This window comes from Eretmochelys imbricata, chromosome 16, assembly GCF_965152235.1.
Source record: "Eretmochelys imbricata isolate rEreImb1 chromosome 16, rEreImb1.hap1, whole genome shotgun sequence".
Taxonomy (NCBI): Eukaryota; Metazoa; Chordata; order Testudines; family Cheloniidae; genus Eretmochelys; species Eretmochelys imbricata.
Genome location: NC_135587.1, coordinates 14286665 through 14314583, shown reverse-complemented (window position 1 = coordinate 14314583; position 27919 = coordinate 14286665). Strand labels below are relative to the sequence as shown.

Sequence of the window (27919 nt, the reverse complement as noted above, 5' to 3'; positions counted from 1 at the left end):
GCCCTCACCCCCAGGGGCTCTGCCTTTGGGTACCAGGGGGCCACGTGCCCTCACCCCCAGGGGCTCTGCCTTTGGGTACCAGGGGGCCACGTGCCCTCACCCCCAGGGGCTCTGCCTTTGGGTACCAGGGGCCACGTGCCCTCACCCCCGGGGGCTCTGCCTTTGGGTACCAGGGGCCACGTGCCCTCACCCCCGGGGGCTCTGCCTTTGGGTACCAGGGGCCACGTGCCCTCACCCCCGGGGGCTCTGCCTTTGGGTACCAGGGGGCCACGTGCCCTCACCCCCGGGGGCTCTGCCTTTGGGTACCAGGGGGCCATGTGCCCTCACCCCCGGGGGCTCTGCCTTTGGGTGGCAGGGGCCACGTGCCCTCACCCCCGGGGGCTCTGCCTTTGGGTACCAGGGGGCCATGTGCCCTCACCCCCAGGGGCTCTGCCTTTGGGTACCAGGGGGCCATGTGCCCTCACCCCCAGGGGCTCTGCCTTTGGGTACCAGGGGGCCATGTGCCCTCACCCCCAGGGGCTCTGCCTTTGGGTACCAGGGGGCCATATGCCCTCACCCCCAGGGGCTCTGCCTTTGGGTACCAGGGGGCCACGTGCCCTCACCCCCAGGGGCTCTGCCTTTGGGTACCAGGGGGCCATGTGCCCCAGCTCTGCCTTTGGCGCTGGACAGCCCCGTATCAGCGCCCCGTGAGCGTGCACAGTGATGGTACCACTGAGTTTCTATGCCTCCCCAAAGCCCCAGCTCCTGGAGCCTCAGGATCGCAAAGGCCGCCCCGGCCACATGACAGGCCGCAGGCTCCAGCCCCAGGGGCGGGGCTCAGCTCCGGCGCCCGCCCTTTGATTGGTTTAAACTCGCGATCCCCGCCCTCTCAAGGCCGGCGCTGGCTCCGCCCTCCCACCCGGATCCCCTCCCTCAAAGGCCGCCGCGCCGCCGCGGCTGCTACGCAACCCCAGGTAGCCGGAAGTGAGGAGGAACTTCCGGGTTGAGCTTCGTGCTTCCCCTCCGCCAAGATGGCGGCGCCCATGTCCCTGCTGGTGGAGTTTGGGTGAGTGAGGGGCTGCAGCGAGGGGCCTGGAGGCTGGAGCAGGGGTCCTTAGAGCGGCTGTGCCCTGGGGACGTTTGGGGCTCGCGGCAGTGGGAGCTGCTCCTGTGGGTGCTTGGCCGTGGGGTGGACTAGGAGGTCCGCGGACACGCTGGCTGGCCACGGAGATAGAGCCTGGTGGGTCTGGAGCTGTGGGGGGGACTGGTGCAGGCAGGTGGCGAGACCAATGTACTAGAGGCTGCGGCAAGCAGGTCCGGGGGACCAGGCGGACCCTGGGGTTAGGGGGCTGGCATAGGGTCGTGGGGGAAGAGTGGAGGAAGCGTGAGGGTTTGGGGCACAAAACACGGCACCGGGTGGGGGTGGGACTCTGGAGGTGGTGCAGGGGGCCCAACATCTAGGGTGATTATAGTGCAGGGCTGGGGAACGAGGCTGGCACTAGAGTCGATAATGCGGATTGGGTAGGAGTTTAGGGGGTTACTGGGTTTTGGAGGGATAAGGACTATGGTTGGGTGTGTGGTCACTGCCTTGGAGCACAGACTAGAATGCTTTTCACAATGGGAATGAGAAGAAAAATAGAGATCGTCTGTCCTGCTGTTTAGGAGCAAGGTGTCGTTCTAGACCAAGCATTTTTTGTCTCTCAGAAACTTAGTTTCAGGGAATGCTTTCTAGATGGGACAACTTTCATCAGGAGGATTTTAAATATCCTATTGAAACACATATGGGGGGCCATCACAAGAAGGAGAGGCTTTAAAATGTGCCTTAAAGGGATCCACAATGAGGGACTAGCTAGGATGGGAGCTGGTCTGCACTAATCAATGAGGAAAGCAGATGTGAGAGAGGCACTGGGGTTTCAGGAATGGGTTGAGTGGGTTGTAATTAACATGTGACTATCCAGAGTTTTCAGAAAATTTAGGACTTCTGTCATCATTCATTGTTGGCAAAAGGACAAATTATGTTAAACAATCAACACATTTACAGAGATAAGGCAACATGTTTTACAAAAACAGTTCTGAAGCTTTGCTGTAGTTTCATTTTGTACTGTAGCACACAAGGCACCCTTTGATCTAGGTGCTGTAAAAACACAGGAAGACACACAACTTGTTCAGAGGCATTTACAATTTATTTTAAAACAAGATTCAATAAGTACCAGGTCTGATATTTCAGGGTTTTGTAACATTTACTCTGTTCCTCCTTCCTATGTTAATGACAAGCCTCTCTGTTGGTCACTGCTTTCTACCTCCCATTTAGTTTTGTAGGCTCTTGTGTACCAATTACTGTCTTTCACTGTTAAAGTCCTCAGTCTTGTAATTGCCCAAGGACTACGTCAAATTAGAGCACGCACAATTTAGCGGGAGGTGTTGGGTACAAGTGAGGTCTTAGTTCAGTAGACTGGTACAGTTGCCCCAAAATGTTTTTGTTTGTTTTATTTGATACCACAGTTAACAGGCAGGATTACTGAGATGGCCTTACCCTAGAGAAAACTCCTGTTCTTCACTCGCTGAACAATGGGAGGGAGGTTGTTTTTACTGATGGATTATCCCATTGTGAATGTCAAAAATAGATTATAAATCATTTCCTTTTCCTTTGGGATAGTAAATTGATTAAAATTGAAATAATTTTTATATTTATTTTTCAATGTTTATACTGTTTGCTTTTTGCAGTTCTTTTAGCTCAGACAAAGTAAACCTGATGAAGTGAGCTGTAGCTCACGAAAGCTCATGCTCAAATAAATTGGTTAGTCTCTAAGGTGCCACAAGTACTCCTTTTCTTTTTGCGAATACAGACTAACACGGCTGTTACTCTGAAACCAGTAAGGTCAGTTTTCAACATTTGTGAAAACATTTGTCTTGGTCTTACATTTTGTTAAGTCTTTTCTTACAAAAGCTAAAAGGCTTTGTTTGGTTTCCCCATCCCTATACACATACGCAATCTTCATAACCCTTTAAATGCTCATTTCTGTAAGTGGTCCTTCCTCAATCTTTCCCCACTTCCAGCTGCAGTAACTCTCCTAGTTCTCAGAAGAGTAAGAAGCATTTTTGCTTCCCTTGGAAATGCATAAATGAGCTCTCTATGTGTAAATCACAGCTGAGTTCTCCACAGTTAGCGCATTACAGAAGGACCTTATCTCTCCATCTACATTTCTACAGTAACAGTGTGACCTTGTTTTCGTTACATAAAAAAAAATGTTTTTCATATAATTACTGTGACTTGTTCTCTTACAAGAATCTCAGCTAAGGTTAATAATTGCTGCTTCCATTTTTTTGTGAGCTGGTGGAAGAACACCAACAGAGCAGTCTTTAGGAGTGTCACTGCAGATAAGTAGCACTGCTGAGAGCATAACAAAGGTTCTGTTGTGCTCTTCCATAGCAGAGCCAAGAAAAACTCCTAGTGTGATATTTTTAGATATTGGATTTAAAGGGACTCAGTCACATGTAGATTCAATATTTTCCATGTTATTCACATGTTTGCTTTTAAAATATCTTTTTTGAGACAATTTTCAATCTACATTGTTGTAGGACATACAAGGTATCTGACTCATACTTGTACATCTCAGTTGTAAAAAAGTTATAAAATATTTTCTGCGTTTTAAGACTGAGAATCTTTCCAAGGATTAAATGGTGTCTGCACAGAGTTTGGTAGTTTTTATGAACCTATTTGATGAATCCATTATCAAATATCTTCCAAATTCAATACTGGTAGGGCATGAGCCTCTAGCAGCGCCTATACTTCAGGCAGAATGACTCATGCCAAGATTTTAAAAATTGTGTTAAAGTTTAAGGATTTAGGGGTTTAAATTACTTGATTTTTCAAAAGTGATGAACTGGCTAGCTTCCCTTGAGTTCCATGGGAGCTGCTGCTTGCTCACCATTTCTGAAAATCAAGCCTCATATGAAGTGAGCTATAGCTCACGAAAGCTTATGCTCTAATAAATTTGTTCGTCTCTAAGGTGCCACAAGTTCTCCTTTTCTTTTTACGGATACAGACTAACACGGCTGTTACTCTGAAACCTCATACTTAGGTGTCTGAATCTTTATTTAGGCACGTAGTTCTTAAATTCTTGGCCTCACAAAGCAGAACTGAGTCAGTAGCATATATTGTCCAATGTTGCACTTGTATAATGTTAAGTATCAGGGGATAGCCATGTTAGTCGGTATCCACAAAAACAACGAGGAGTACGGTGGCACCTTAAAGACTAACAGATTTATTTGGGCCCAAGCTTTCATGGGTAAGTGTTTTTTTTCCCACAAAAGCTTATGCCCAAAAAAATCTGTTAGTCTTTAAGGTGTCACCAGACTCCTTGTTATATAATGTTGTGACACTTCCCAGACATACCCACGGTTGTGAGGCAGCTCACTACCACCTGCCCTTAGCATGAGAAAGCCTTGTCTGCGTCTGCCTAGAGTCAGCTCCCTGACTCCACTGGCAACATGAGCACTCCCTTCTTGGCCTACACAGACTCTGCTGTCCTTCTGCAGGTTAGCGCTAGGTACTCTCCAACCTGGAGTGTCCAGCCCTTGTTCCAGTGGACATTCACTGCTCACAAAGGAACAGCATCCCTCCGCTTACTAGTTACACATTAGATCACAGCTCCACTATTAAAATGGCATAGCACTTAGATATGTTTATAGTGAAAATAAGCAAAAGTTTATTTAACAAAAATAGAGGTTAGAGAAGTAGCAAGTAAAAGTATTGAAAACAAAGTTACATGTAAAATAAAATCGTAATATGCATTCTAGAGCCTAGACTTCTTTAACAAGTTAATTTCCTTTTTAGTGAAGTTTAGCTCACCCAGAGTCTTTGCAGTGTTTTCCAGCTGGGTTCGTTGTGACCTCCTTTCATAAGATCGAACACAATGACAGTTCATTTCCTCAGTGAATTATCTAGGGTGTAACTCAGGACCCCAGTTATACCCCTAAATTATTGTCTTTACTCATAAACAGGATACCCCACTGCTGTTTTAGTTTTTTCCTACAGCTCTCTGCTCTTGTATTTTGCAATCTCTTGACTAATATCCGGCTCAGTAATGCAAATAAGCCTCCATTGTAATAAATACAGTGCACAATACACTTGACCAGACAGAGAGAAAAGTATATCCTGCCAGCTACCTGTCTGAACAAAATCTGTTCAAGGCCTGTCACCAGCTGGTGGCTTACTTTTAACTTCAAGGCTTTAAGAACATAATTTCCAGTATAGATATACAACATCTTAAATATTACCTGTCCATACATGCAATGACTATGATGACCAGTAAGCTACTGGTTTTTGGTAGACACCTTACATGTCACCCGTTGGTAAATTATTATGTATGTACCAGATTCAGTAGATCCCTGTAAAACCACATGCATCCCCTCTGTCAGTTGACATCGAGGTCCCTGGGTCACACCTCCCTTCTTACACTACTGCAGTAGGATCAGCCCTAGCTAATCCATATGCATCAGCTTGGAGCCCTTTAGCCTGGACAGTGCAACTGCCACCACATTTTCTTTGCCTTTAATATGTACAGTTTTCATCTCATATTGCTGTATTGCTAAGCCCCAGTGTCTCAGTCTGGAGTTGATACCTTTTGTTTTGTGTAGCTGTATCAACGGAGAGTGGGCTGTTAGGACCCTAAACTTCCTGTTAAATAAGTAAGGCCTTAACTGCTTGACCGCCCACACAATTGCATAACATTTGGTTTCTATGACAGAGGAGTTCTGTTTGCCAGGAAAGCAACAGGATGCTTTTTATTGTTTTCACCTGCTTGCGTCAGGACCACTCCCAGGCCTGTGTCGGAAGCGGTGGTGCACAGTTCAAACTCCTTGTCAAAATCTGGTTTGGCCAGAATAGGTTTTAGGATTTTCTTTGCCTTATCACAGCCTTTCTGACAGGCTGTTGTGCACAGCATCGTGTTAGGTTTTCTCTTTTGCACAGGTCTGTGATAGCAGACACCCTGTTGCTAAATCCTTCCATAAACTGGTGATAATAGTTCTTCAAGCCTATAAATGTCTGAACTTATGTTTTGGTTTCTGGTACAGGCCAGTTAATAGTGAATTCTACTTTCAATAGATCTGGGCAAATCTGGCCCCCTCTTCCAAATGTCCTCCTAGATAAGGGATTTTGGCTGCATCCATTTTATACTTGGACATTTTTGCCATGACACTAGCGTCTTTGAACTTCTTCAGCACAATTCCCAACTGGGTTTTTATGATCTGACCACGAATTGCTGAAGATGGCAATGTCATCTATGCAGGGTCAAGCAAGCTCCTGTAACCCAGCTAATGCGTGATTCACCAGACTTTGAAATGTGGCTCCTGCATTGATTAACCCAAAAGGTAACTCTGTGAGCTCAAAAAGTCCTCAATCAGTAACACAGGCAGATTTTTTTTTCTTCTCCCCTGCACTTCAGTGTTTAAGGAATTTGACAATACCTCTTTGTTAAATTTAGGAGGCTCAGGAACCTTGCCCTGCCTATGGTGTCTAGTGTGGTGTTGATCCTGGGTAAATGGTATGCATCAGGAACCAAGACATCCTTAAGCTTTCTGTACTCAACACACAACCCTTTTGTTCTCCTCCTCCTTTTCAGGGACCGTAACTAGAGAAGCCAGGGACTGTTAGACTCTGTTGTTCTTCCCATTTTCAGCATGCCTGCTATTTCCTTACAAAATTTCTCCTGCATTTTACCAGTTGTCTGGTGTGCTCTGCTGGGTGCATGCTGAGGTCCTTCAATGTTGTTTTCATGGGCCATTTCGTGAGTCAGTCCTGGCCTGCTGGAAAATACCTCTTGGTGCCTTTGCAGCAAAGCCAAAATCTCTGCCTTTTCAGATGGGTTGCCCCTTCAAATATATATCAGTGCTTTCAAGTGAGGTGCCACTATGACAATGAGTCATCAAATCAGTCCCACGGGTCTGTCTTAGAGTCCTCCTCAGCACAGAGCACTTCATAAACAATAAAGCCTCAAACACTTTACTGAGATGGTTAATTGCCCGCTATTTTATAAATGGGGAAATTGGTGACACACAAGAAGTTAGTGGCAGATTCAGGAATAAGGCCCGGATTCCTGGTCCAGTTCAGTAACCCTCTTCGTACAGAGGGTTCTTACAATCCTGTATTCTCAAGAAATTAATTGATCGGGGCTGTAAAGTAGAATCATACTTTCTTCACAGGAGAGTTTGAGGGAAGTCTAAGCCACAGAAATGAGTTTTTTGCATTTAGCCTGGGATTTTCATAGGCCTAAGGGAGTTAGGTACCCAAATCCCATTGAAATCCCAAAATTGTTATAGTCTGGGATCAGCTCCTGATAAAGTTCTGCCTCCTAAGCTCACAAGGCTCTGTTTATTGGTCAGCATTTTAATTGTGCTGGCGGATTGTAATATAATGGTCGCAGAAGGAGAGGCGATATCTCTGGGAGTGTTTAAATATCAGGACAGAGACTTTGAACTGGCCTCTTCAACAGGGAGGAAGTACAGAGGGTGGAGCATGTGGTGAGTGATATTTTGTGCAACTTGCATGTAAAGTCCCTTGTTTTGCTTGCTACTCACACTGCGCATATGTTTCTGCTGTAATGCTTGGGAGAGCGATTTATGTAGTTGATAGACCAAGAGGGAACTGCTGGGACTCCAGGATTATCCTCTTGGCTCTGCCTCTGACTTGCTGTGTGACCTTGTATGAGTTGTTTCTTCCCATCTTTAAACTGGGGATAATACTTATTCCACAGGGTGTTATGAGGTTTGAGGTTAGTAAAGTACTTTGAGATCCTTAGAAAAGTGTTATAGAAGGGCAAGGTATTAGAGTCTGTGAGTTTTTAATATAATTGTATTACACTACTGTCTAGAGGCCCAACTGAGTTTGAGGCCCTGTTATGCTAGGCACTAAACAAGCAGATTGTCAGCTCTTTGATGTAGGGATCATCTTTCTGTCCTCTGTTTTGTACAGTGCCTAGCACAATGGGTCCTGGTCCATAGCTAGCCATACAGATAACTAATAGTAAGAGACAGTTGCTGCCCCAAAGTGCTTACAGTCCAAATAGACAAAAACAGACAGACAATGGTCCTACTTGAAATACAATCAGTTCCATTTTGTGTTTGTTCTGAATTTTTTGCATTGTAAACTACCCCATTTATAACTTCTGGACAATAAAACAAAGAATGAGTTGTGCATTCTCTTTTTATTTCAGAGGTGGAGCAGAGCTCTTGTTTGATGGCATTAAAAAACATCAGGTGACCTTGCCCTGTCAACCAGAGCCTTGTGAGTATTAGAGCTTTTCAAATAAGTTGAAAGCATGACAGCAAATGAAATGCGTGTGAAAAGGAAAGTAAGTTTGTACAGCAGTTGTTCAGTTTACAACTGGAATCAACGTGGTTTAGGGCAGTTTCAGCCATGCTGCTATTGATTGGCTAGCTTGGCAGACAATAGTTAACCCTCAAAGTAAATACAAAACATAAATAGACTGAGCACCTTTCCCATCCTCCAGGCAACCACAAAGTGAGTTCCTTTCTTCAAAAATTTTGCCCTCTCCTCTGAATGCTGTTAATACCCAGCAGCCTCTAAATATTTTCATGAAGTGTATTCTCCCTGGTCTGTCCATGAAGCTGCCTGTTAGCCAGTTTTCTCTGTGCTTATATAGGCATATCGCTCTCTTGATTTTAATTTAAAACAACTGAATATACTTAAACCATGCAGACAAGCATGACAAAGCTAGGGCTTGAAAATTATGCTCGCCTTATGTGCAGGACATCCTCTTTTCAGTCCTGCATATAATAAAAAACAAAACACTGCTAGACTGAGTGACCAGTGACTGTTCCAGTGATTATACAACATTAATGTATTTCCTTAGTGATTCGGGATATCAACATCATTCTGATTACGATTTTCCTCCCCTCTAGACTTGCCCACACTTCATTTGCAGTGCGATTTTTAGCAACCGGTATATTCCAAATTGAGTAAGGGCTGCATCACTGGGCCTTGTGTATTTAAAGAATTAACAAACTCACCATGTTTCTTGTCTAGTCACTTACTTTGCACCATATGTTCATGTCGTAGTGTACTGAAGAAAAACAATACAGATCTCATGAATACTAGGATCATCCCATTTTAACTGATTTTTATTAGTCAAGTTTATTTTTGGCCATTTTGGCATCCCTTGCTCTTCCTTTCCTCTTGGGTTGTTGTTATTTTTTGTCCCTCTTTTTGCAGAGCAACTGCTTCTCTCTGGGACGTTGGGCCCAACTATATTTAATTGTTTGTGTATACATTTTGTATAACACCCAGATGCAGGGGGATGGGGAGCTAGGTGAACAAATACGTAAGAACGTATAAACGAATAAAATAGTCTGTGCTCCAAATTTGCCCTGGATAGTGCTCTCTGCATTATAAAAATTGGTTTTATATTTAATTAGTGAGATTACTACACGCTAATCTCCTGATTCTAGGCATGAGGTGAAAATGTGGTTGGATTCTAAACCTGGCTAATGTACACATGAAGATTTTTCTCCCTTTCTACTCTTGTGTTAAGTGGCCAGAGGGAAGAGGGTCTGGAGGAGGTTAAAGAGGGCAGATGGGAGGGAGCTGCAAATGGGACTACCGCAGGCCATGTATGGAGCCACGTGGCAGCAGCTGTCTTTGCTATCTGGGGTTTGTAGAGATTTTTATCATGTTGCCCCTGAGGAACATATCCCCCCCAAAAAAGGGGGTTGTGTGTTGTGTGTATGTGTACACATATCACCATACTTTATGTGAGACCATATCGTATTTTTCTCAGGTGCTGCAGATCCATGCAGAAAGAAGAGCACAAGTTAAATAAGAACCTTTGTCCCAGAATTATGCTGACAATTTTGATAAACTCATTGATCATGCTGATAAAGAGAAACTAAAGGAGCTCGCTCTTTTGACTTATTCTGCATAAAAAACATTGCTAGGTGGGAGAGGACAGCGAAGGAGATATGTCACATGGAGAGAGGATTAAATTGGCTCAGAAAGTAAACCTTAATTTCAAGCATCGAAGGCGCTATTAGAAACAATGAAGCATAAAGAAAAGAAACCCTAAATAAAAACTATGAAAATGTATTTGGCAGTATCCCCCTGAAACAAACCACAGTAATGTATTTAACCACGTGCTTCGACAATCAAATAGAGCATTGTATGAATGCTGCTGCTAGTGATGTCTGAGGTCCTTCCTCCATCCCACTTGGGTTTACAGTGTTGGATTTGTCTATGGTCATGAGAATTTAATTGACTCTGTTGGAAGGATGGGAAAATAACGAGCATCGTTTAACCCCTGCAGCAGAGTCACAGGTTCAAATCCATGATGTTGGCTAAGAGTAAGTAGAAAAACTCACTGCAGCGTTTTTACTACTGGATCTTGTATGCTCAGGTGAGAGCACTGATTAAAGAGGCTCTGGATGTTGTGCAAGGAGCTGCTCAACTCTGTCTCATAGGCCCTGCACTGCTAACGATCATGAAAATTTTTCCTTTAAGTGGCAGGAGTCTACTTTTGGAGCAGAAGTTCCAAGTGTCAATTGTGTGCAGTAATGACCAATCTGAAGCTTCTAGATGTGTTAGAGTACTTGGCATTCACAGGTTTGGAAGGATAAAATTTTAATCCGTAAGTTTCAATAATCATATGTATATTTTCCCCATTTGCTCAAAATCTCACAGGGGAAAAATCCATTGTTCATCACAATTTTGAGGGGGGGGGAATTAAAATAACATATTTGTTGAGTTTGACTGTGCATGGTGCTATCTGAGACACAGGAAACGTTACGAGGGATTTACAGTCCAAGCACCTGATCCTGCAAGGTGCTGAGTGCTCTTCACTGCTGTTGAAATCAGTCGGCATTAGTCTCAGCACCTCAAAAGAGGGACGGGGACATACACTCCCCCACTCACTCCCCAATGTATGAACAGAATCATTCAGATAGAGTAGGCTAGGGGATAGTCAGACCCAAATGTGGTACCTGAGTGCCAGGAAGATAGCTAGAATTGAGCGTACAAGATGGCACCAGTTGTCTAGAAGTACAAAATAATAGTGGTGATAAAATTTGGCTGTTAATAAGAAATCAGTATTTTGGAATGATTTTATTGCTGAGTTGATTACTCCTAACTTCTCTCTCAATTTTTTGAAATTTAATGTTTAAAATATTTCTGGTAGGGTAAAGTTTTTGTCAAATTAAAAAATAAATAATTGTTGACTTAATCCACAGACATTAAAATAAATAAAAACTAATCCTTCCAAACCACCTGACATGCCATTTTCCATCTTCAAAGGACTATGTGAATATTCTCTTCCTTGCAACACCCCAATGGGCTAGTTAAGTATATATTTACTGATGGGGAAAACTGAAGTGCAGAGGTAATGTGACTTACTAGAGAGAGCATCTCCTGTTCGTATAGAGGTAGAATTAGAATTTGGGAGTCCTGACTCCCAGACCCCTCTTTCACAAGGCCAGTCTGCACAGCCAAATCTCCTATGTCAGGGGAGATCCATATTAGGACACTATCAGGGCACTGTGCCATTAGTATTCAGTTTGGGCATTTGACGAGTCTAGAAATAGTTGTCAGGTTTCAGAGTAACAGCTGTGTTATTCTGTATTCGCAAAAAGAAAATGAGTACTTTTGGCACCTTAGAGACTAACCAATTTGAGCATAAGCTTTCGTGAGCTACTGCATCCGATGAAGTGAGCTGTAGCTCACGAAAGCTTATGCTCAAATAAATTGGTTAGTCTTTAAGGTGCCACAAGTACTCCTTTTCTTTTTTCAGAAATGGTTGGTCAATTGACCAGTCAAATATTTTAAAGCAATGGCTTATTAGAATAGTACTAACAGTCACAAAAAAGAGTAAGACTTTGTGGTCTCCAATAGGTTTAGGCTTAGGCTTCGATACGTTTGCCTAATTACAAAAAACGAGTTACTGGAGTTATTTTAACTCCGAAAAATTAAATGAAATGTTGTAAAAAATGAAAGAACGCCAAGATGCAATAAAAAGGTAGGCCACTGTCTGTATCAGGGCTTTCTTGTTGGAATGTTTGGCAATATTTGACCATGGTCAAGTAATAGGCAGCCAATTGACATAATTTGACTAGTCAGTTGACTGGCTTACCAAGCCTCGTTAATACGTCCCTGCCAGGGTAGATTGGACTGTGTGGATGGGTCCTTTAATCTGTTCTGCCTAGTTGTGCCATCTCCCCCATTGAATCACTGGTATGCAGTATGTCCTGGCAGTTGTCCCAGTGAAGTGGGTGTGTCATTTTTAAGGGGGCCGATTGAGCGGATTCATTTGTAGGTCTTTTTTGTTAGAAGGAAAGATTGAAAAATTAAAATTCTCTTGTGGGAGTCACCTTAGTGCTTTCCTACTAGGCTTAATGTAATGGGAGTTGCGTTAACCCTCTGCCATGGATCAGATTAATCCAGACTCATTGTAGAAGGAACTTCCCAGGCACTGAGAAGCCCATCTCTCTTCTGTGTGACCAAATCCCTCTGATAACAAAGCCTTGCTTTTCTGTCCTTCCCAGCCAGTGTGCTCCTGCACAGGCACCTATTAGGATAACCTTTCGATCCCCTACCACCCAACCCCCACCCCTCACTCCTTTTCTCTTGGTGGTATTTGCTGTCATGACACCACTGTTTAAAGGATGGCAGCAGAGCATAGGCTGATGAGGAGGTTCCTGGCCCTTTAAACTGCTTAGCATGCGTTTCACACGGTTCAGGGTGCCAGCTGTTCCTTTCTCCTCCTGCCCTCACTCACAGGAGCTCTTTGCTGAGCTCAGAGCTCCTGTGCAAAATTGCTTTTCAAAAGAGCCACTTTCTGCTTAATTAAACAATGAGACGCAGTCCCTCTGCACATCTGTAAAGCTCTTTCTGCAGCCCCTTTATCCCACAAACTGCTCCATTCTTATCTCCATTCAATTGTAAATCTTCCTCCCCTTCCCCCATTCGCGCTCTTTCTTTTCCCCTTTCAAGGAAGGCCTAGGAGGTTGGTGTTTCGGGTGGGGGGGGGTGGGGATTGGTTTAATGGTCCTTGCTGTATATGAAAATATAACGTTAGCAAAGTAACTGCTGAAAATGAGAGGCGAGGACTGGCACAGATAATTGTGTGGCTTTTGTATTGCAGACGAATAAAGTCATAATAGCAATTGAATGGGACATCAATTATTTTCCCCCACTAATCCTGTTCAAGCCATAAACAAATCACTAGATCTTAAAGGTGATGGGAAGAGGCTGAGGAGTCAGGGCAAGAAACTGTCTTGCTCAACTGGCAGTGCCAGACTGAGCCTGTACCAGGGGAGTCCCTCTACAGGCTTCTGTATAAATAGATGCTGCCAGGGCAAGTGTGAACCAGAGGGATCCCTCTGCAGTCTTTCTGTATGAATAGTTACATTCCTCCATGGGCAGTGAGTCTTGGATGTATAATTCCACATAGTCTGTGCTGTTAGTGGTTAGGTTTCCTCTCTTTCAGCTGTTTCTTTCCCAACACAGTAGGGAAATGTGTGTAAGAGGAAAGTTCATTTCCACAGTGGATTTAAAATGGACTCTGTCTGCATTTAGTAATGCTTTCTTTGAATTGTCAGGGAATTTGCCTGAGTGGCTTACACACATTAATCATCAACAATTCCAGGTTATGCAGAATAGATGAGTGGAGAAATAGATGGGGTATCTGTGGCTAGGTGGGAACACCAACTTCTTTATGTCAGGAAGAGGTTATAGTTAGGGTGATGCAGTATTGTATAACTAGGGTTGATAGGATGCAATTAAGAAAATGAGAATTTAGGCTATTGGTAAAAAATTCCTAACTTTGCGTGCTATGGCACAATCCCCCATGGAATGTGGAGGAAGCACCACATTCCCTGTGCCCTTTAAAACTAGACTGGACAAAGCCCTAAACAATCTTCCATAGGAAATAATCCTGGACTAGTAGAGAGAGAAACTAGAAGAGCCCTGGTCATCATTTCTAACTTCTCTGATTCCTAATCCAGCCTTCACTGCCTGTTGAATACAATCACCAACTATTGTCCCTTCTTTTAGTAAGATTCTCCTTAACTCCTTCCTTAGATAATTTTGAACAAGAGACTGGACCATGTACCACTACTAGTGATCCATGATCCTAATAAAAAGAGACAGTTTAGTGCACTGGCATTTATTCAGAAGCCTTAAGTGACCATAGCATTGGGTGTTGTAAGATTAGAAACTCCGATTTCGGCAGTGTGGCGGGATTAGCTTTACGCAGAGGATCAGATCAGGGTCCCTTTAGAGATGAGAGGAACTGATGGAAGCACTTTGGATCTGACGATTTGCTGCTGGCTGGCAAATGGGATTGAAGAGGCTTTGAACTTGTGATCTCCTTACCAGCTAACTGGAGGGAATGTGAGATCCGGGATCTGAGTGCTCCCTTCTAGTTTACAAGAGCTGACAGAAAATCCCATGATCCACATGTTCCTGATGACCGACAGGGCCCAGGACTCATCCAAATGCAGGGCCCAGGACTGAGGTCCTCCATCCTAGCTAACAGAAGGGTTATGGAAGAACACAGCATCTGGTCTCTTCCTGTGCTGTGGATAAGAGGGAATGGAGGAAGCACTAATATGGACCCTCCCTTCCAGTTAAAAGCGGTGGCAGGGAGGGAGGGAGAGTTATCTCTCTGCCAGGTGATTGTAAGAAAAACCCAGGACCCAGGCATTATCTTCTAACAGACAGAAGCTGATGGTTCCAGTATCTGGATTCTCTCTTTGACCAAAGTCACTAAAAGCTCCCTGTTAATAGAATCCAAATTGGAGTCTTTTTTTTTATTCTCCTATAAATGTCAGAAATGGCTTGGAAGATGTCAGTGAAAACAGATTCGAAATGTCTCTCGGCCTTGCTGTGGTCACCATGCAGAGTTACCATGCCTTGAGTCTGAGACTTTGTCTACACTAGAACTTACTTCGGTACACCCTGGAGCGATGTCAGCTGAGCCGACCTAAGTGCTGGTGTAGACAGCACTCTGTCGGCAGGAGAGTCTCTCCTGCCAGCATAGCTACCGCTGCTTGTGGGAGGTGGAGTAATTAAGCAGACTGGAGAGTATTGGCGTAGAGTATCTTCACCAGAAGCGCTACAGAGGCCAGCTGCATCGGTGCAGCTGTGTCTCTGTAGCGCTTTGAGTGTAGATGTAGCCAGAGTTTAACCCTTGTCCTCTGATTCTGCTTATATAAGCCATTCCAGGCCTTCTGCTGCAGCTTATGGTACCCTGCCATCTGCTTTGGGGGTTCACTTTGCACATTAACTAGCCTGAGAAACCCCTTGTCCATTTTTACAATGGGCCCTTTCATAACATGTGGCCCTTGTGCTAATTAGAATTCAGTAAAATGGACAAGGCACTCACCTGCCTGAGTGGTGTATTTTGGGGATTTTTTTATATCTTGAAAAATAAGCCACCTAACCTGGCAAAGGGGTTACAAATTCTCTTCCCAGAGGGAATGATAGAAGAGGCACGCAAAGAGGGGACTTTGTCATGGTTACAGGCCAGTGGCTGAGAATGTGGGTGGGATGGAGCTTGGCCAGATTTAGTGACCTCAACAAATTGGAGCTCAGCCGTGGTCAGTATGATAAATGATCTTATTCTGGGTCAGAGAAATGGTACCCCTTGGGGAGGTGTCTGCGAGGCAGCCCGAGAAAACCGGCTGTGCTGTTGCAACACTGACCTCTTGGTGAGCAGGTCTGCGTACATCTTATTTATTACAAACCAGAAAAGAACTGACCAGTATCTAGGCCTTAAGAGTCCCCTGTTTTTCTGAAATAGGCTTCCTGTTCTGCACCTAAAATAAGGATATTTCTGAAAATACACCCTCTGGAAGCCCTAGCAGGAGGGTTGGATCATGCATCTGCTTGTTAATGTATGAGGGAGGTGCCGATATGCGTATGTTGTATTTGTGTGTGTAAATCTGCCAGTGACACACACACACAGCCCTCTGTGTGTTTGTACAGCTTCTTTGTTAGTGGAGGGCTGTGTTTTCACATTCACTGATATTACGTTAGTGCAAGATCAGCGAGTATGTGTTTCAGGCAACGTTTGGGTTCCTGCATGTTTACCTGGTTGGTGAGCTTTTGCAGCAAAAAGCTGGCCCTGTGTTTCTTATTCCAGGCACCTGCCTGCCATGACTGGTTTCTCTCTGCTTACAGCGAGTGCGTTCTATGCTGAGTTATCACTGATGAATCCGTCAGGCCCAGGAGGTTTTATTGAGCAGGGAAGGATCTATAGGTTTCAGCTATGGTTCTGAGGGTGCAAATGAGCCCAGGTGTTTGTACAAGGCAGCACGCAGATGGAGTCCCACATTACTTTCTCTAAGAGGACATTCAGCTGATTCTTCCTGACAGAAAAGTTAGATATGGCAGATCAGACTTTGGAGGAGACCAAGCTGGAGACTATGCAGATCTTTCAGCCACATTCAGGGATATTTATAATGCAGCTTGTGTGGGTTAAAAACAAGCCTGGGATTTGGGTATATGCTCACTGCAGCTCTCACATCCTGTCCACTTGCATGACAAGCAAGTGGCTTTGTGTCACTGAAAATATGCTCATTTTCGTGGATCTGTTCTTTCCCATTGGGCTGTTCGTTTTGTGCGTATACAGTGACCCTACGGCTTTCAGCCCCCATGAGGCACTTGAACGGTCAGTTCACTCACATTTGCTATTTTGTCTTGGCTTTTCTATGAACTTCAGAATGTTCCTGTGAATATTGTGCTGGTGAAAGGCACTGGGTTGATAGCCCTGAAGACGGAGTTCTCTCTGTCCACAGAACAGAAACAGGGTTCCCCACCATTGTTCTTCAACCCCAAATTGCAGAGACGTCCTCTGAGGTCAGAGGGTAGTTCAGCTGCTGTGGCCCATTCTGCCCTTGGCACCTCTGTTGAGATTAGCACTGATTGGCCCCATTGTTGGCAGTTATGGTGGGTTTTATGGTCTGGATATTTGTCTGCTGGGAACTGGACTGAAACTACTAAAGTAATTTCACTGAGGCCATATGATGGTAACAAATCTTGGTCATTATTAAGTGGACTGGGTTTAAAGTGGTGAACTAAAGGAAAACAGCTCAAGATCCTGTTAGCAATCCTCTGAGCCATCCAGTTTCCTATGTCTTAACATTATTTTTATTGTATAATGTTCAATAAGCAACACAGAGTTGCCATTGCACAAAATACGTGATCTGTCACCTCCAAGGGGCAGCATACATTGTGAAATTGCCCTTCTGTAAATATTAAATACTCCTGTTCTGATGATGTGGGTCCACTTTCGTAAGCAGTTTAGATAAAGTATAAAATTGGTGTCCCAGTGGTGAGGATTCAGCTTGGCGGTGGACAGGAGGGGGTGGTCAGTTTAACTGGCTTTCCTTCCAATTGATTATTTCTGCAGATCCATACACTTGCATGGTGATTTACAGACAAACAGGACCTTAGCCCGAGGAGCTTACAAACCAAATTATACATAGCACAGCTGGTGTAACAAAAAGCGGGGGTTGCTGTAGGAAAGATAAGGGTTGTGATAATAAAAGAGCAGGACTTGTGCTTTAGATGTGCACACTATTATTTTTGGGAGTCCAGGAGCTCCAATCACAGACCAGGACCCCATTAGACCAGGACCCCATTAGACCAGGACCCCATTAGACCAGGACCCCATTGTGCCAGGCCCTGTACAAATGCAGAACAACCAAAAGACCTTGCAATCTAAGTATTCTTATTCAGTTTTTGTATTTTGTCTGTGCATGCTTCTTGGATCTGTCATTTTTCATTCTTTAAATTATATTATTGGTAGTTTTGAGGAGCAAAGATAAATACGAGGGCAGGAGCAGAATTCAGTGCTGGAAGAACAGCTGAAAGAAGTGAGTCTTGAGATAGGATTTGGAGAAGGAGTGAGAGTTACATTGCCCTTCGGATCTGAGGGGATAGCCAAAAAATAAATGGGGAGGGAAAGCTTACATAACAACGGCCATAGTGGGTCAGACCAATGGTCCATCGCAGTATCCTATCTTCCAACAGTAGCCAATGCCAAGTGCTTCAAAGGGAATGAACAGAACAGATAATCAAGTGATCCATCCCTGTCGCACTCTCCCAGCTTCTGGCAAACAGAGGCTATGGACACTCAGAGCGTGGGGTTGCATTAATTTCTCCAGATTGTATAGTTCTCCTATGCACATGTGTGAGACTTCTGGGGGGGTGTTGGTGTGAGTGTTTTTCTGTGTGTGGGTGCAAGCTGTCTGGGCTCTGTAACTGAAGGCACAGATGGGGCTGAAAATAATGTATTTATTGTGGAAGGGTGGGGGGGAATCTTCCAGTACAGGCTTGAAATAAGCCAGCCACACCACATTGCAAGCTTCTTCTGGGTGGCTATCCTCTGTCCAGCTGGCGGAGTGCAGGGATGGTGTGGCTTTTACCTGGTAAAATCTTGGGTTTTTTTTTCTGCCCTGGGAAAAACTAATTAGTTCCGGTTTAAGGCATTTTCTATTTTAAAAACTAATTAATGTACACTACATTACAATTAGGTTTAGCTGCATATTCGAATTGTGGTTCCAAAAGGTAGTAGATTCGTAGATTAATTTAGGTCGTACAAATAAAGTAAAACTGCAGTGGACATAATATGTAATTCCAATACTGAACATCAGAATGTCTGTACCTTTTTGGTTTGGTATTTTCTCAAGGATGTTATACATGTCATGCTTGATATTTCAGTTTTCAATATTCTATAAATACATCTCAAAAAATGTATGAGATGAAAACAACAATATGCAGAGTTGTAGGCTTGAAGCATTAGGCAGTCGAAGACCTGCAGAGTTGCAGATTACCAACCCCTTTGGCCATGCAGCATTCTGTAGCAGAAGACCAGCTGTGATGTAGTAGTGGATACACCAAGCTTATTCCTCAGTTTTGAATAGCTGTATCCAAAGGACGAAAAGATTCATTCTGTGCTTGCTGGACTTGCTGGATGCTGATGCAATTATTTTTCTCCGTTTCCCGTTTTAAACTGGGTTTCAGCCGGTATTCAGACCAGTGCCCTGTCTTAAACTCATGTTTCCTGGGAAATTGCCAACCCTGATGCACTGTGCTTGTGTTTAAACGATCTGTCCTGAAGGGCCCCGGAGAAGGAGGCTGTTTACTCTATCATCTACCTCATTGTTTTGTGCCCTCATGCAAGTGCATTGCTTACAAGTATAAGGCCCTTCATAGTGTGGCTGTGGTGGGTATGGTTTTCCCTTTTGCACTCCTCCTCCTCCTGTGGGAATGTTTCTCATTCTCATCCCCTGGCTGGCATTTCATAGTGATGGAGAGTGAAAGCAGTTTGGGGGTGAGCTCCTGGGGGCTGTACGTTGCAGCCTCATTTTTCAGTGGAAGGTTGACATCATTCGTTCGCTCTTGTTCTGGTGGCTGGCTGACCTGCCCCGTATGCCGTCTGTCTATTGCTCCCTGTCTCCAGGGAAGTGGTCACCTTGGTAGATAGTATATTCCATGCTGCTAAACTAAACTTCTCTAAATGATATTTGATTAAAAAGAAATCCCCGTTCTGACCGTTGGTGAAGATCCAATGTACAGGGCAATCTGCTGCCATGAAACTATCTTCCCTTCATGATGGAAACTGCCCAGTTTTGAGAGGCAGCATCACTTGGCATGGTTCTCTAGGCAATCCCCTCTGGTCGCCTAGAATACATCCGTCCCACTGCTTTAGAGGAAGCCAGCAACATAGGGCCATAGAGGATGTGTGAAAGAGGAAAAAATGGAAGGAATCCTCTGGAGGAGATGCACTCAACTTGCAATGGATGGGGATTTTTTTCCTTGGGAAGGTGTATCTCCATTCCCTGTAACTGACTTACACCTGTTTACAGCAGAGTAGAGTTTATTCTTCATGTGGGGAGAGTCACAAATGTGAAAGACAGCACCTACCTCTGTGCAGGTTTACTGTAAAGAAACAAAGCTCTATTCCAGGGAGCTTCCCTGACAGCACAACACAATGTGCTGACACAGTGCAAAGACTGAGTCACCCCATTACAAGGGTATTTATTTCATGGATCAGTCATGTGACAACTGCACCAAAAATAGTATTTTAGCTCAGCCTGTAAAAGAGGGTTGTGAAAATGTTTACAGTGACTAGGAACCATTTATAACCCACAGAGAGATGTGCAAATACATCCCATTATTCCCTTTGATACAGTTAGAGGGGGTTCAAGCCCTTATATCTGATAGGTGGATTTGTGCACTGGGAACACTTCCTTGTGCCTTTGAAACAAATAAAGCTTTTTGGGGGCTTTCAAAAGGCTCTTTAAAGGAGCCCTGGGAGAATAACTGATTGTAGATTCAGAATGATGAAGTGGATTGTGGAACAGTGAAATATAGAGGCAAATGCAGGAGAACGCCACGTTGTAATTTGTCAGCTTCTCCAAACTCTGCAATGGATTATTCTCTCCCTCTGACGCTTCTCCCCTCTCCAATAGGAAATTAACTGATGCTATCACTAAAGAAATTGTTTTTGCCTCACAAAGTAAAATTGTTACTATAAAAACCTGCTAGCAGTGTCTCCTCCTCCTTTTACATGAAGACAAATCCTTCCTGTCACCTACTGAAATAGAAAGATAAAGGCTGAGCTTTAATAAAGAAGCTATCAAACAAAGCATGTGCGTGGGGATGTGGTGGGGGAGCAGAGGGTCCAAGCTGAAGGTGGGATGCCAAAGGAGATTATAAAGGGCTTGAGTAGAACTACGCTTACCTCTAACATTTCTGTTTATGCATGTCTATATATTCATGGATGTTTGCCTATGTCTTATGGGGGTTACGTTTTCAAAAGTATAAACCTTCAAAAGTGCCAGCCTGCCTTCAGACATCCTGGGCCTGGCTTTCAAAGGTGGCAAATGCTCACATCTCCCACTGAGCTCCCTTGCCAAAGTGGGTGTTCTGCACTTCAAAACTTAACAAACACAAAGCCAGCCCCGGGATGTAGATGTCTCTTATTGGGATGCCCAAAATGAGCAGACGTTTACAAATATAGTCGTCTGTTTGTATCCTGCATGTGTCTATCAAAGTGACTGTTCCAGGGAAAAAGAAAAGGAGTACTTGTGGCACCTTAAGACTAACAAATTTATTTGAGCATAAGCTTTAGTGAGCTACAGCTCGCTTCATTGGATGCATGCAGTGGAAAATCTGATGAAGTGAGCTATAACTCATGAAAGCTTATGCTCAAATAAATTTGTTAGTCTCTAAGGTGCCACAAGTCCTCCTTTTCTTTTTGCAGATACAGACTAACACGGCTGCTACTCTGTTCCAGGGAGGGTCACATTCTAACCCACTTGTTAGTTTCCTCTTCAATTTCTCAAACAAATTCTTACACGCCATGCAAGTATCCATGCCTGTCGCAGCCCAAAGGTGAATGTTTTTAGGAGACTTGAGTGAAATCAATTCAGCCACTTTTGAGTTATGCCGCCATTTTGTGTGGGGAGGGGAAAGGGGGACACTTTTTTACCATGTGTGTTCAATCCATTTTAGTACTTGCTTCAGACAGCCAACACTAGAAGCTTCAAACTTAGCTTCTTGTGTCGTCCTCATTGAGACTACTGAATTCCTCATCTTCACGCTTGTATTGTTTTAATTCTAACCATTTAAAGTTTGCAATTTAAATGTTTGATTCCTGTTCCATTAACTGTGAGAGGCTTTTTGCAATTTCTGTGGTCAGGTCTGCATGTCCAACCAACTCTGTATATGGGGATGTGAGCGTGCATGGTGTGTGCCTCCTAACAAAAGAGATGCCCCTTCCTGGTGGATGCTGATCTGGGTGGGTTCTTGAGGATCCCTTCTGTTATTCCCTTGAAGACCCTGGAAGAGCATGGCATCTCTGCTAACTGCAGAGTGAGGGCTGGGACCCTGGTATTTGCACTCCTGTGAAACAGCAGTGGATATTTGGTGCTGATAAGGAAGCTAGTCTATAAACTGTCATCCTCTCTCCTTTCAGGGGACATCAGAAACCTGCTAAAGTGGATCAAACAGAATCTATTAAAAGAGAGACCAGAATTATTTATTCAGGGGGACACCGTGTAAGTACAGATGTTAAAGACTTTGCTCATGTTTCCATCTGCAAGTCCCAGTGCAGAGGGCATGTATGTTACTGCTGGTGGCGGGAAGAAAGTTATATCAGTTGAAATATGGCATATTCTAGAAGAAATGACACAGAAGAGGATACCCCATTGACTTGAATAGGGAAAGAGGGTCAATTCTGTTGTTGTCTTGCTGTATGACCAAAGGCAGATCACTTAGCTTCTCTGTGCCTCATTATTCCTATCTGTAAAACAAGGATAAAAACTACCACGAAGGAGGGATAGGAGGCTTTCTTTTTAAAGGGCATTGATTTCCTTGGATGACAGGGACTATGCAAGTGCAAAGTGGTAGAGGGAGATGGGTTAATATTCTAGAGAATTATCCAGATTGTGCTCTTTGCCAGGTCTGACTATGAGAACTCCAGCTCCTTCTGAACCTAAACCCAACCCAATTCCACAAAATGTCTGTCTCCTCATGACCCACAGCACAAGGTCTCCCTGCACTCACGGCCTCCTTCCCTTCCCTGTCACCTCAAGTACTGGCATTGTGTGGAGATTGCAGGGTTGAGGTTTTAGCAAGTAGACCATCCCCCTGTTCTGGCTGTGTGTCTGTGTTGCACAGCGCAATCTCTGTTCACATCACTGGGCTTGGATAAGTCACTCTGAGAAGCACCAACAAATAGATCTGCTGGGAAATTTATTTTATTTTTAAAATGGGGCCAATCTCATTGGAAAAGGCCAGAAGAAATGGAGCACAATGTGCTGTGCAGGCAATTCCCAGCTGCAGAATGGAGGTTGGGGTGTTTAACATTCCTCACAGGTCTCTGTGAGCTGAAGCATGTGCCAGGTCCCCGGGTAGCAGGAGAGACAATTGCAGGACACTGAAGATCAAAGAAGGGGAATCCCTTTGCCTCTAATCAGGAGCTCTGAGTTGATCCTGGGTGTTTACAACCTTTAGCGGGGCACTACAATTGCTTTCCTTAGCTCTGAATTGACCTCTCTGCACTCGATTGCAGTGCATGGGCTTTAATTACCTGGCTTTTCTATGTGGTATTGAAATGGAGTCATCTCAGAGCCTTCTCATGAATGGTGTCTTTTGATTCAAATGAGCTCTGGGATCAATCTAGTTTCCCCTTTATTTGATCTAGAAAGGGCGCTGCCTGTCCCTGTTTCCACCTCTGTGCTATGATTCCCTTTTCACATCAGCTTCACAGACAAGACTGCCTGTGGTCTGCTTTTTAACAGCCAGTGGTGGTAACTCCTTGCAGCTTTTAGCAATCCTATTGCCTGACAACTTCTCTGTGTTCTGCAGGCGGCCAGGAATTTTGGTGCTCATCAATGATGCAGACTGGGAACTAATGGTCTGTACTACTTCAGTTTTATTTTCTTTGTTATGTTGCTCTGCCTGATTTGTGGATGTTCTTGGGAAGCTATTCTAGATTCTTGCCCCAAGCTAAGCATCTAGTAGTGGGCAATGGGAGGGAGGAGTTCTTCCATGTGTTGTACTGGCTGTGGCTGTTCTAAAGCCTGGAGCCTTTATCTAACCTGCTGAGGCTCAGCCACCAGTCAGTCCCCCAGAAGATCACCCACACTCCCTGACCTTCAACTCAGTTCCCAGAGGAGTGAAGCCCACAGCTGGTGTGTCACCCATGCTTGAGATAATCACTTGCTTAGCGGGGCACCAACATTGCTTCACAGCCTTGGGCAATTGTAAGAGCCATTGATTATAACAAGGTGCGTGCTTGGGAGGTGAAGACCATGCTCAGGTGAGCTAAAGAAGCATGCTGAGGTAGAACAAGCTAAGCTGGCTCTTGCAGTTTTTGCTGCACTAGGATTATGTCTGCACTAAAGCGGGGAAGAATTCTTCTGTCCACCTTGTGCTGTCTAGACCATGCGTTAGGTTGGCTTAACTATGCTGCTCAGGAGTGTGGATTTTTCACACCCCAGAGCATCGTAGCTGGGTCAGATTAATTTTTTAGTGCAGATGTGGCCTAGGCAAACAGGCTAATGTCTTCCCCCTCAGCCCAGCATCACACACCATAAATAGTCACTAACTAGTCTGCAGATATAATAGTCCGTTCTGAGAGTGGCACTTCCCCATGACAGTGAATGTATGAGAGCTCCCTCTCCTGTCTACTCCACCTTGCCTTTCTTAGAAGTAACCCTCTGTAGTCCCTAGTGCTCTGGCATCTGTTATAAGACATTCTTCTTTTGCAGTCTCTGTTTGGAAATGCCTATTAAACCATTTCTCATTCTTTCTTGACCTGCAGGGCGAGCTGGATTATAAACTCCAGGACCAGGATAATGTGGTTTTCATCTCAACGTTGCATGGTGGTTGACTCTTGGAAGACACAAGGACATAAAACAAAAACACTGGGGGAGAACCCTCATGACTTCTGAACTGTCTGTGCCTCGCTTACAAGCCATGGCAAATCATTTACACTGTCATTAGGCGTACAAATAAAGCCCATGCCAGTGACTGGTCTGGCATGCACTTCAGGCACTTCCATCCTTTGGTTCTACTTTAACCTCTCCTGTCTGCAATCCCAGGTACATAGGTGATGGGAAACTGCTGTTGCACTTGGTCACTTTTTATTCCTGGGTCCATGAGGGAAGGACTCCTGGACTAGGTGCTGAAAATTAGTTTAAGTGTGTGGGGGGTGCCTGGAGAAAGATGATCTGGGGAATTGTGGCTACGCTTCAGCGCAAGGATGGGCAGACTTTGCCTTGCCTGCAATAGTTGTGTTTCTTTCAATGGGACATTTATTTGGTGGAGTGCCTTTCATATGAACTGTATCCCAAAATGCCTTGCAACGTTAGCAGATAAGTGGAAATGTGAAATACAGGAAAGAAGGAAAAGAGGTTTTTAGCTGTGTCTTCACATGAGGTGGAGAGTGGATGGTAATGTACCCTGAGGGTGTGTTTACACTGCAATTCAAAACCCACAGCTGGACCAGATTAAGGGGCTTTTTAATTGTGGTATCGATGTTCAGGCTCCAGTTCCCAGTGAGGTGGGAGGGTCCCAGAGCTCGAGCTGCAGCCTCAGTCTGCAATTAACCAGCCCTGTAGCCTGAGCCTCACCAACCCAACTGCTCCGGTACAGCTGTGGGTTTTTGATTACAGTGTAGACACCTATTAGAGCCTGGCTCTCCCCTCACCTGCATCTTGTCACTGTTTACATCTGTGCAAAGTGGGTGTGAAACACCATTCTAACTTCCTAATGTTTACAAATCTGTACAAAGGAGGGTAAAACACTGGCAGATGAGACTGGAGCACCCACCCAAGTGCAAATAACTACGCTACATGCAAGGCAGTAGAGAAGCAGGCCCTCTGCCTATAAAATCTGGTGCAGTGAATCACGTTTCTGAGATGGGAAGCAGAAGTGTAAGAACTGCATTGAATGTGGTTTTCAGCATCAGAGATGTGGAGCCAGAACTGCTGCAGAGCAGGTACGCACCAGCCATCCTGGCTTTGCGCATCAAAAACTGCTGCAGAAATCTAAGGGTAGAGGGGCTGGAACATACTGAAAACAATAATGAAAATGCTGCAAAAGCAAATAGTATGCATCTTGTAAACACTTTCCCCAGATTCCTGAAAGGAAGGTGAGACTTCCCATGGTCGTTTACCAACTGAGAAAGTCCTGTTATTGCTGTGGCTGAAATGGAGGTTTGTGTTTAACAAACTGAGGTTGTTGTTTGACTTCCAGCAATTTCCCTGAAAATGCATATTGGCCCAGACTCCTCCTCTGTGCTGCTAACCAGGCCACAGTCAAAGTATAGGAGGGGCAAAGGGTGAGATTCATGTAAATAAAACTGAGGAGCTGATACCAGTAGCATGAACCAAGGTTTGGAATATGTTTTGCAAGCATCCTCCATCATCTACATGGCTCTAGCAATCTTCCTTGGTCCTTTGCCTACCAGTACACCCCCACCCCTCCTCTTCCAGTCCTGGTCCCATGTGTTTCTCTGCCAGTGCACCTCCATCAGGACTGTAGCACTGATTACAGCTAAATGTAATACAGCCAGGTATTGCACAAATTTTTCAAATACTTGTCACCTACACTGTTACCTGCTCTTCCTAGCTTGGGTCTCTCCTGAGCTGCTGTTTGGTAGCTGAGATAGAAACACAGCAACAGTCATGCTGCCCTAGACCGTTGCTCTAGCAGGTGCGGTATCTTGACACGGGCAATGTATCTGGCCAATACATGAATCCTTCTGTATGCTGCACCTAACAAATTTGCATTCTGTATGGTGGGAAGGGAGTGGGGAGACGCTCTCCTGTTTGACCTCTCGAGTGATGGGTTTATGCCAAGAGATGTTTACCATGTCCTAGCACGCATAACTAAAACCACTATGAATTATGATGATTAACTTGTTAATGTTTCCGAAGTGCTTTCAAGGTGAAGAGTGCTGAGCATTATGGGTAACAAAATTAGTCATCAGCCTCTGTCAAATCCAGCTGCAGCCATTGACTCTGCCATGCTGCTGCTGTGAATTACACAGGCCAAAGGCTTTCATTTGTTCTGAATTTACCTGTCATTAATTTCACTGCGTGAACTGGGAGGAAGGGGACAAACAAAACAAAAGGAGTCTAGATCCCTAGGAACTGGCTGAGAACAGTAAAGTGTGTGAGAGACTTAAAAACAGATTTAGGTGGTGGAAAGGAGATGGGTGTAGCCCTGCATCAGTGCCCTTTCCTGCCCTAAGCTGTATCTGTGCTTAAGAATCGTTTTCTTGGGATCTTCCTTTTGGTTGCTTATCCTAGGAGGAATTTCTTCACTGGGAAATCTTACTTGCCTTAATAGTAAAAGTGCAGACAGCCCCAGAAGGATTAGCCTGAGATGCAGTAAAAACTGCAGATCAGAGCAAGAAAAGCTAGCAATACCAGGCAAGGAGTGGGAGATGCTGTGGCCAGTGCTTGTCACAGCAGAAGTTTCTGAGCCCCAGGCCTGTTTAATTCTTTACCTCAAGCTTTGTCCTGCCTGGGTTCTTGGTGAAATTTTGCTTGTCTTGCCATATGTTGTTCCTTGGTTGCCCCAGCAGAGTCATAAGCTTTAGGAGGCAGATGCCTTGCTCCTTAAATCACACCGGGGAGGTTTGCTGTGGGCTGCTGCCTGGGTGTAATGGGATGGATGATTTCAGACTCGCGGTTCTACGCCCCAGTTCCTCCTTCCCTTCTCCCCGCTTGGCTTGGCAGGGAGAGAGCCTGGGCCAGGGGCCCAGGAATTCACGGCTGTTCCCTGGGCTGCAGGCTTGTCCTTAGCCCCCACTGGCCATATTCCTATCCCCGCCCTCTCCCTGCTGTTAGCAGCAGCCGCCAATCGACCCCCCGCCCTTTTCCCGGGTCCTGCAGCGCGGGATCCCAGCCCCAGCTGGTGGCTGCTGCTTAGGGGCTGGTCTCTCTCCCTGGCGCAGGTAGCCAAGGGCGGCTCGGGGCGGCTGCAGGGCCAGGCCGAGCTCGGCTTTGACCATGCCCCTCCGGGGGGGGCGGGGATGCTGCAGCCGCAGCTCTGTGGCTGGAGGGGGCAGAGCTTTCCGCTCCGCTCCCGTTATGATCCCACTGGGGCGGCTCTTCTCCGCAGGGCTGCTGGGCTTGGAGCACAGCCCCGGGCCTTCCTGGCCTCTGGTCTCCGACCCCCATCCCCATCGCAACGGGGGGCTGTGGGGCAGAGCTGGGCCACCCCACCCCCCCCGACATACACACCCCCCCATCCCCCCCGGCTCAGCCTGCAGCAAGGCGAGGGCCGCTGGCCGGTCAGGCTCCTTGCTGCAGCCGCAGGGAGGGGGCCGGGGTCGCGCAGCCGGGGAGACTGTCTGGAGGGGGGGGGTCCTGGGAACCCCTCGGCTGGGGGAGGGGGGATGTC

The 27919-nt window shown here is 45.3% G+C and overlaps 1 protein-coding gene across 1 annotated transcript; it reads left to right on the top strand.

Annotated features, from left to right (window-relative positions):
• The first annotated feature begins 925 nt into the window (after positions 1-925).
• On the top strand, positions 926-24563 carry URM1 (ubiquitin related modifier 1). Its single transcript, XM_077836074.1, has 5 exons — positions 926-1045; positions 8196-8266; positions 21975-22056; positions 23369-23417; positions 24327-24563. Exons 1-5 carry the CDS (start codon positions 1011-1013, stop codon positions 24393-24395), a joined length of 306 nt encoding a protein of 101 aa, XP_077692200.1. The 5' UTR covers positions 926-1010; the 3' UTR covers positions 24396-24563.
• Positions 24564-27919: the final 3356 nt, after the last annotated feature.

Bases quoted from the DNA above. Each gene is read 5' to 3' on its own strand.
- URM1 (XM_077836074.1), top strand. From the start codon at position 1,011: ATGGCGGCGCCCATGTCCCTGCTGGTGGAGTTTGG. The intron at 1,046-8,195 runs GTGAGTGAGGGG...TTTTTATTTCAG, and splicing joins TCCCTGCTGGTGGAGTTTGG to AGGTGGAGCAGAGCTCTTGT. The intron at 22,057-23,368 runs GTAAGTACAGAT...TGTGTTCTGCAG, and splicing joins TTTATTCAGGGGGACACCGT to GCGGCCAGGAATTTTGGTGC.